Source organism: Mus caroli, chromosome 5 (assembly GCF_900094665.2).
Source record: "Mus caroli chromosome 5, CAROLI_EIJ_v1.1, whole genome shotgun sequence".
Taxonomy (NCBI): Eukaryota; Metazoa; Chordata; class Mammalia; order Rodentia; family Muridae; genus Mus; species Mus caroli.
Window position 1 is genome coordinate 117,382,220 of NC_034574.1, and position 10,006 is coordinate 117,392,225.

At 39.5% G+C, this 10,006-nt stretch overlaps 1 protein-coding gene across 6 annotated transcripts in view; it reads right to left on the reverse strand.

The window, feature by feature from the left end:
- The window catches only part of Sbno1 (strawberry notch homolog 1), a 52,060-nt gene that overhangs the window by 10,384 nt on the left and 31,670 nt on the right, over positions 1-10,006 (reverse strand). For all 6 annotated transcript variants that reach the window (XM_021163267.2, XM_021163270.2, XM_021163271.2 and 3 more), the window contains 8 exons: positions 9,316-9,483; positions 9,053-9,228; positions 8,436-8,567; positions 5,031-5,166; positions 4,138-4,250; positions 3,978-4,049; positions 3,502-3,601; positions 1,298-1,372 (listed from right to left, as the gene is read on the reverse strand). In XM_021163267.2, coding sequence (XP_021018926.1) covers positions 1,298-1,372; positions 3,502-3,601; positions 3,978-4,049; positions 4,138-4,250; positions 5,031-5,166; positions 8,436-8,567; positions 9,053-9,228; positions 9,316-9,483 — 972 coding nt within the window. The remainder of the gene's footprint in view (positions 1-1,297; positions 1,373-3,501; positions 3,602-3,977; positions 4,050-4,137; positions 4,251-5,030; positions 5,167-8,435; positions 8,568-9,052; positions 9,229-9,315; positions 9,484-10,006) is intronic.

Consider the following 10,006-nt stretch of genomic DNA (forward strand, 5'->3'; position numbering starts at 1 on the left):
AAAAACAAAAAGAAATAAATAAGAAAAGATTCCTTTTTTTGATTTTATGAGTATGTATGTTTGTCTATATATGCATGCATGTGCACTCTGTGCAGATTCCTTCTGGTTCCAGAATAGTATGTCATATCCTCCAGAAATAGGTATAGAGAATTATGAGCCCCAATGTGGGTGCTGAGAACTGAACCCAGGTATTTTACAAAATCAGCAAATACTCTGAACTGCTGAACCATCTTTCTCTCTCTAGTACATGTATTATTATTTTTAAATTTTTAAGAAAAAGAGATGATGCATAATTTGTGAGCACACGTCTGTGAGAGATCATGAAATCCGGGATAAGACAAACATGGAACTTTTTGCTTACTTTTAACAATTCCCAAGCATAGAAACAGGTGTTAAAAATAAATGAGCAAATAAACAAAAATAGAAAGGTTTCAAGCTGACACCTTTAGTCCCAGCACTCAGGAGGCAGAAGCCAGCAGATCTCTGAGTTCAAGGCCAGCCTGGTACAGAGTGAGTTCCAGGACAGACAGGGCTACACAGAGAAACCCTGTCTCAGGAAAACAAAACAAACAACTCAGTGGAATACCATTTTACTAGTACATAGTAGGTTCTGGGTTACATTCTAGAACTACCTGTAATCGCAGCACTAGAGTTTCTAAGGCAAAATATTGCTATGAGACCAATAGGGCCAGTCTAGCCAAGAGTGTGACAGTGTCACAAAAATACAAAAATCACAGACTAGGTGCAATGATTCAACTTATCCAAGTGCTTGCCATCCAAGCCTGATGAATGTGGTCACTAAATCCACCATGTAAAAAAAGCCAGATCCAGTGGCTCCTGTCTTTCATTCAAAACATTCTATAGTGAGGGCTGGAGAGATGGACCAGAGGTTAAAAGAACTAGCCACATGTCCAAAGGTCCTTTGTTCAATTTCCAGCAACCACATTGTGACTCACAGACATCTATAATGAGGTCTGGTGCCTTCTTCTGGCTTTCAAGCATACATGCAGGCAGAACACTGTATATGTAATGAATAAATACATTAAAAAAGAAAAAAAAAAAAAAGAAATTGTTTATTAGGAGAGGAGACAGACACAGGAAACGCACCCAGAAACTCAAAGGCCAACTGGCTTAGAGTAGTCAGTACAGCCATAGAAACAGAGTGTCTCAAAAGCAAAGTGGAAAGAGAACCAGATTTCTCCAAAGTCATCCATGTGAGTTGAGGTTTCTTTAGTGTACAGCAGCATAAGGAAGGCTCCACCAATCCAAGTTACATGCACATACAGTGTGACATTACCTTTATCAAGAGTAAGAATTCCTGAGCGATCTTCTACATTAATCAAGCCCACTCCTATCAGTCCTTGCCGAACGTCTATAAGAAAACAAAATTATGAAAAATCTTCACAATCCAAATAACTCAAGGAGCTGTTGATCTAGCATGAAGACTTAACACACAGAGGTTGGGAGAGATGGCTCAGCAATCAAGAACACTGGTTGCTCTTCCAAAGGACAAGGCAGGGTTTAACTCAGTGCCCCAAGGCCACTCGTAACTGAGGATCTGAATACCTTTCCACAAACATACATTCAGGCAAAATGCCACTGCACACGTTACAGAAATGACAGGCTTGATGGGACTTTTATAAAAGACAGGTCTAGGGAGTGGTACAACTGAGTGCTAGACATCTGACATAGTAGGCCCAAAACCATTTTCAATCCTAAGAACTGAAAGGCCAAAAAGACAGAGAGAGGAATATGTGTGGTCTCCAACAAGGATATACAAATAAGATAATAGGACCAATATAGATCAACAGGACTCCTTTCAGGAATAAATCCTACTGGGTTAAAAATAAAAATTCACATACATGTAAAGATACCATATGCCAGCAAGTGCCCAAACCTCATCAAAATGAAACTATTGAAAACTGTGTTTGCCCATCATGGTGGTACACACTGCTATAAATTCCAGCAAAAAAGGCAGAGGCAGAGAGATCTCACTGAGTGTTCAAGGCCAGCTTGTTCGATATTAGGATTTGTAGGCAAGCCAAGGCTGTATAATGAGACCTTTAGAAGAAAACAAAAACCAAAACAGAAGAAAACAAAAAACAAACCCTAAGTTCCCGAGATAATGAAAACTGTCCCATGTAAGCACTGTATACAAGGNACACACATGGCATTCCCATATACATGGAGGCACTCACAAAAACAAAAAGAAATAAATAAGAAAAGATTCCTTTTTTTGATTTTATGAGTATGTATGTTTGTCTATATATGCATGCATGTGCACTCTGTGCAGATTCCTTCTGGTTCCAGAATAGTATGTCATATCCTCCAGAAATAGGTATAGAGAATTATGAGCCCAATGTGGGTGCTGAGAACTGAACCCAGGTATTTTACAAGATCAGCAAATACTCTGAACTGCTGAACCATCTTTCTCTCTCTAGTCCATGTATTATTATTTTTAAATTTTTTTATATTATTTGTATGCATGAGCACAGACACTTTTACATGTGAAGGTCAGACAATTAAATGGCTGTTTCACTCTTTCCATTATATAGATATTAAGTATAACTAATTAACAGCCCCCACCTCAATCCCGGGCATTATAAAAAGGGTTCAAAATGTGAACTCACCCAGATTTTCTTACTAAAGACTTCTCAACCAAACACAAATGGAGAAAGACATGTTATGAACCACATGTGATAGGCACCAATTTATGTTTCTTATTGTTGCTTAGCTTTGGGCTTTAAATTTTTGTTTTGAAGATTAAGTTATTAGTTTTGGATTTTTCTCAAGATACTATATAACTCTGGATGTCCTGGGACTCAGTTGTATAGAACAGGCTGGCCTCCAACTCAGAGATCCATTTGCCTATGAGATTAAATTTCTGTGTCACTATGCTAGTCTTTCAAGACTTATTAATTGAATGCTCTGCCTATATGTATGTCTGGCATCACATGTGTGCAATGTCCATAGAGGCCAGAGGATGGCTCTGGATATACCAGGGAACCGCAGTTACTGATAGTTGTGAGCCACCAACTAGGTGCTGAGACACAAACCAAGGTCTTCTCCAAGAGCAATTAATTTTCCTAACTGCTGAGCTATCTAAGCCCTGATTTCATCTTTTTTTTAATAGACAGGGACTCACTATAAGTAGGTCCTGAATTATCCTCCTTCTTCTTCTTTTTTTTTTTTGTTTTTTTTTCGAGACAGGGTTTCTTTGTATAGCCCTGGCTGTCCTGGAACTCACTCTGTAGACCAGGCTGGCCTCCAACTCAGAAATCCGCCTGCCTCTGCCTCTGAAGTGCTGGGATTAAAGGCGTGCACCACCACGCCTGACGCCTGAAGTCTTCTTGCCTCACCAAGTTGAGTTCCGGGATGACTAGAATATAGTACTATGCCCAGTTTGATACTAGGGATAGAAGCCAGGCCTTCATACATGCAAAGCATATATAGTATACCAACCAAATATCTTTTTCCAAGTTACACTTATTTTTAAGTTACCTTTAAAGAATTCTCCAGGGTAGTCTGGAGGTGGTGATACCATAGGAGAATCCAAGTTTACAATGGATTTCATAACAATTTCTAAAGCATTTCTTCCATACTGTTAAAAAAAAAAAAAGATTGTTTTAACCAGGCTCAACATTTGGGTAATTTTTTAACCACTTAAATGCTATAAATTGTAACTGTACCAAATATTCAGAAACTATTATTTATAAATATTCAGGACATTAATTACGACCACCTATTCTGTGCCTTTTCAGACAGCAGACATATGTTAATGACTTTCTTTATTTCTAATAACTCATCTTGATGCTTTCCCATAAATCCCAGGAGTGTTTTCCAACAGGAATAAAAAAATGTATGTATAGAGCATGATATGTCAAATCCTGTCTCACATAAAAATATAGAAGGCAAAGCTAACAAGAGCAAGCAATTAGAGTGGTTAGTTCTACATCATTAGAGACACTGAAATGTACCTTGTTGTCAAAGTTGAATCTGCTCAGATCTCTAGATTCTGTTGCTCTTCTGTCGCCATGTGTAAGTGCCCCCTGACAAAACACAGAATTTCTGGTCAAACCCTTATCAACTAACACAAATCATCTATATGATGCACATCTAATACAACTCAAAACTTACCAAACTCTCAAGTCTTTTAGCAACAATAGATGCAAATCTCTGTTCTCCAGCCAGTTCCGAAATCAAAAAGACATACTCTGGAGCAGTCACTTGGTTTGACCTGTGTGTTCTTCCTGTTACAAAATGTGTACAGTTCAATGATCACAAAGCGTAGGTAGAAATGGGCTAGTCTGAGACCCTAATTCGTAGCTTTAATACTTAATAGGTAAAGAGACAAGATCCAGAATGGCCTCAAACACACTATGCAGCTAAAGTCAGGCCTTAAACACCTGGTACTACAAATCAAGTGCTGAGAGTACAAGCCTGCACACATCAGAGAGAGAGAGAGAGAGAGAGAGAGAGAGAGAGAGAAAGAGAACCCTCAAAAAGAAAATTAAAAATAATACAACCCTTCCCAGCTCCCCATAACAGCAATTGAAACTCTAGTCATTGGCATTACCACCCAAGGATCAGAATCTGCCAAAATGCTGCCATCATTTGGTTAGCCAGTGTTAGCCAATGTTAGTATATAGCCACTTTAGATGTTATGTGTAGATCACCAGGTCACAGAACCATGCACATGAACAGTAATGTATACCACATGTAGCTATTAAGAGCTGAAACGACTGTGGAAATAGTGGGCTACTATCAAAGACTCACATAGTATACAAACATACAATGAAGATACTTCCGAGAAACCCTGTTCTGGAAGGCCAGGACCTCTTTGTAATCCTACCAGAGATCTCAATACCATTTGAAAACAGGCAAAAAGGAGTTCCTCATGCATTGCACATCACAGCATTCAGAGAACACACTTCCAGTATAGAATCTGAGAGTTCCATAAGCTTCTGGTATCTCATACAGACAGATGACTCTCACCTTTCCTCACAGTGGGATGCAGTAGAGACACTTACCAAACTGCTGAATCGCCCTATCAGCACTCCAAGGTAATTCTAAAGTCATGTGAACTCTTCGCCTTTGGTTTTTAGCTCTCCGATCTGCTTGTAATGAAATACCTGAGCTGGCAGCTTCAGAGATAATAGCAATATTCTGTATAAAATTAGAAAAGGAAACAAAAATTACCTCTAAGCAAAGGGAAAGAGAACTTCAGTGGACAGTGATGGCCACCAGAATGTTCTCTACTCTCTTTTCATAGTAATATGACGCCCTAGTGCCAGTTGGGTATATGCTGCCCAGAGTCAAGATTAGCTGCTCCAGTTTCCCTTATTACTAAGCATGAGCACATAAGCAAGCTGCAGTCAGTGAAGAATAGGTGGGAGGCATACTACACATGAGTCAGTATTTATGTGATTATGTGCACCACTGTTCTGAAGCAGAAGACAAGGCCATGTGTCCTGTAGCCTTCCAAGGCTTGGACAGCATGCAGTCAGCAATCCTGACTTAAGGGGGAAAATGCTAGTGATGCAGCTCACAAGTAGAGCGCTTCCCTAACAAGCATGAGGCACTCAGTTTAAGGGCCAGACATAATGGTGCATAGTACATATAGACATTAACAGGAAGGGTACAGACATAACAGTGCATAGCATAATCACAGAATGCAGTAGGCTGAGGCCGGAGGGAAAAATGAGTTCAAAGCCATCCTGAGCTATACAGTAAGACCCAGACTCAAAAAGACAAAAATAGTGGTGGTCCTGCCTATTCCAGAGGCTGAGGCAGGAGAATCACTTGAAACTAGAAACTGAAGAAAAACTGGGCGTGGTGGCAAATGTCTTTAATCCCAGCACTTGGGAGGCAGAGGCAGGTGGATTTCTGAGTTCGAGGCCAGCTTGGTCTACAAAGTGAGTTCCAGGACAGCCAGGGCTATACAGAGAAATCCTGTCTCGAAAAAAACCCAAAAAAAAACCAAAAAAACAAACAAAAAAAACTGAAGACAGACTAGATAGAGTAAGGTTCTGTCTAGAGAAAGGGAATAGAGGGAGATGGAGGGTAAGAGGAGAAGTAGTAGGAAACCTTCTGAGACCTTCTGTCCTATGGACGCAAAGCTAGCCTACAACTCAAGATCCACCTGTCTCATACTCCAAAATTAATATCATACACTTAGCCAACCCAGAATCAAGTACACGAGAGAAACAGTGTGTTGTTTAAACCATAAAAAGGAAAGAAACTTCTGCGTAGTCTAATAACCTCAGTTCAATCCCAGGAGTCAATGTGGCAGAGAGAGAACTGATTCTGATCATCCTTTGACCTCCATACAAATGCCATAGCATGCCTATTCACAAACGAACTTCTACACAATTAAAAAAAAATGCTAATAATTTTTAAAAATATGATTTAGCGATGTACTTATTTTGACAAATTCCTTTCATTCTTGGGCCTAGGTTCATAACAGAATCACATAAACTCTTAACTCAAATCCCAGGGGACCGGAAAGTCTTTTGGCCTCAAGAAGCAGCCAGAACACACTTGGTGCTTGTATACACACTCAAGCAAAATACTCAGACAAGTGGGCGTGGTGGCATAAATCTTCAATCCCAACATCTGGAGGAATGGCAGACACACAATGGCTCACCGCCATCTATAACTCTGGTTCCCAGGGACTCAATGTCCTCTTCTGGCCTCTAACAGCACACAAACACAACATTCATACATATAAAATAAATAAAGTTTTTCCTTTTTTAAGATAATCCCTGGATGTCCTAGAACTCACTCAGTAGTTGAGACTTGTCTCAAAACTCAGGTATCTACCTGTCTGTCTCCTGAGTGCTGGGATTAAAGGCGTGGACCACTATTTTACCAACCTGGCAAAATAATGTAAATCTTTTTGAAAAATTCTGTTTCTTTTAAAAAAAAAATAAGTCGTAAGCAAAATGCATATAATTCTAGAAGCAAATGGCTAAGAAGAGATCTGTGAATCTAAAGTTTGAGGAAATTCCTGAGCAAGGCTGCAGTGGTTAGAGTGAAGCACAGCAATGGAAACCATGCTTAGGAATCCTACCAGGAGCACACACAGAATCAGGGGAGTCTAAAGAAGGGTCCTAGGTATTCAAAATGTCTTCAGTGTCAGATATGAATGAAGAGTCTATAAACCATACACTGTAGATTGTATTAATGTGCATGGCACAAAACAAAAACTCAAAAGACACCAGTAATCTGAACACGTTTTGATTTTAATCAAGACACAGGCTTACTATATAGCTCTAGCGGGCCTTGAACCCACAGAAACTCAACTGCCTCTCTCTGCCTAGGAGTGGTGAGATTAAAGCAATGGTGTAGCACTCACCTTCTAATCATTTTTTTTTTGTTGTTGGTTTTTTGTTTTTTGCATTTTTGCTTTTTGAGACAGAGTTTCTCTGTGTGGTGCTAACTGTCCTAGAACTTATTCTAGACCAGGTTGGCCATGTTGACCCCAGACTCAGAGATGTAGCTAACTTTACTCTAGGGAGCTGGGATTAAAGGTGTATGAAAGGTGTATGCCACGCCACCACTGGCCAGCAGTGTTCTTACTGCTCTAGACCCACAATTACACGACACTAGAGATCATTCCATCATGCTAACAGCTAACTTCCCCTGACTATTGACTACTGAGACAATCAAATCTGGAGGACTTCTCTTGCTACATTCATTATAAAATGACATTGTTAAAGAGTAAGAAGTGGGGCCTAGTTGAAACAAGCAAGTCATAGGGGACAAATTCTTTGAGCTCTGTCTTGCCTTGAACCTTTCTTGTGGTCCCATTTTTTTTTTTTTTTTGGTTTGGTTTCCACTTATTGTCACAACATGATCAGATGTTCCTTATGTCCTTTCTTTCAAAATAATCTAAAAGTATGAAATCTTAAGACAAAATAACTTCCATCCTAAATGTTCCTATGGATATTTAATGGCAGCTATGCAAAAGTAACTAACACAGAAGAAGAAGAGAAGAAGGCGGGGAAAGAAAGAGAAAAGCAATCACTACCATGACCTACTACCTACTATTTTTATATTCAGGTGTCCCTACATCTCTCAGTTTAATTTTTAAGCAAAGCCTCACATAGTCCTGGCTACTTTAAACTCCTGTTCTAATGCAACCAAGAAGAATGAGTTCCCAATCCTCTCCCTCCACTTCTAAGGTGTGCAAACTCACCTGGCTTGGGAATTCACAAGTTCAAAGGTTCTCACACACAATACAAAATCTATACTACATACACCTTATAGAAACTCAAATATGTAAAATAATCAGTACAACTACTAATAAGAAACAGACTATTCAATATAACCCTCCTGTGGATGTAGAGAAATGGATAAGAGATCCTTCTGAAGTTGACACTGAAAAAACTATGTAGGTGCCTTCTAATGAAAACCACCTAGGGAAAGAATACCTTGTCTCCATCCATGAACCTTTGCTTCTCTGTGATGTTTAGAATCTCCACAGGCACATCAAGTTCAGACCTCGACTCGTAGGATATGCTCCCGTCATCATTGCTCACTACCCGCCCTTTGCGGCCAGTCATCTGAGAAATAGACATCAACAGTGTTTTAAGAAAATTGGCTAGGAGCATGAAACATGAATGTGACAAGTTGTCACTGGGGACAAAGAAACATTTACATCGTGAGAAGCTGGTACATGGTCACTATCACAAAAGACCCACAACAGTATAGTAGCCAAGAGCAGACCAAACAATCAGGCAATGAGCACAGGATTTCTGTAGTCATATGAAATACAACAGAAAAAGGTTTCTAAGGACAGTCATTTCACAGAATTTAAAGTGAAGAAAGGGGATGGAGAGATAAGTCAATGGTTAAGAGCACTGGCTGCTCTTCCAGAGGCTATTATAAAATCAATTCCCAGCAACCACATGGTAGCTCACAACCATCTATAATGGGATCTAATAACCTCTTCTGTCATGCAGCCATAGAGGCCAATAGAGCACTCATATTTGTATAGGAGAAGCAAATGGTATCAAGAGGGAACACAGCACTAACCACATCTATTTACCTCAGCCACATTTTCAGGACCACCAAGTTCATCGATAAGTTCATCCAGGGTGTTAGGAGGGAGGTCTTCAGCCAATTTTTCTAGTTTATCAAGCAGGTCTTTCTTCATCTGTTGCGCCCTTTCGACAGCATCTTGACTTGTTACAAGGCTGCTGTTGCTGTTGCTGTTACTGTTGGCTGATAAAGAATATTTGTTAATTATCGCTCAAATCAATACCTGATCATCAACAGCACATTTCCAAAGCTGAATTTTCTGTGTAGTACCTGGTGCACTGTTGGAAGCAGGCAAGATGACTGGTGCAGAGGAGAAACTAGGCCGCTTTGATCCAAGACCGGATGCTAACAAGGCACTTTGAATGGAATCTGGATCTATACTTTTCTTCTTTTTTTTATCTTTGCTTTTCTTATGGTCTTTTCTAATTAACCACGGATCTAAAATATCAGGCAAATATGTATCAAATAACTTGTTTGAACATTATGGAATCTTTAAAGAAGGTAAGTACAGTTTTGCTGACTACTTGTAGAAGTATTACCAACCAGGAGTGGCCAGCACATTCATTCGCACACAGAAAGCTACCATTCCATATTCTGAAGTTAAAACTTGCAAGCCCATGGACGGCCTGATCTTGCAATCCCTGGATCGCAGACTCAGGAATACTGAGGGAGAAGACTAGGATCCAGAGTAAAGCCACATCCCCCAAATTAAATATAAAAAAATGAATGAACAGCTCTACATCATCCAGGGATACATAGTGAGACCCTGTCCCGACATCAAAAAAAGAGCACAAAGCTGAGCTCATCTTTTATTTTTGGGTCAAACCTCCAGTAGACAGACAAGTTTGTTCTGCACTAAGAAAAGATCAGAATCTGCTAGATCACAAATATTAAGTATATAAAAAGTTTTGTTTATGTTTTTAAAGACTGTCAAATTTTTTTTTTTTTTTTTTTTTTTTTT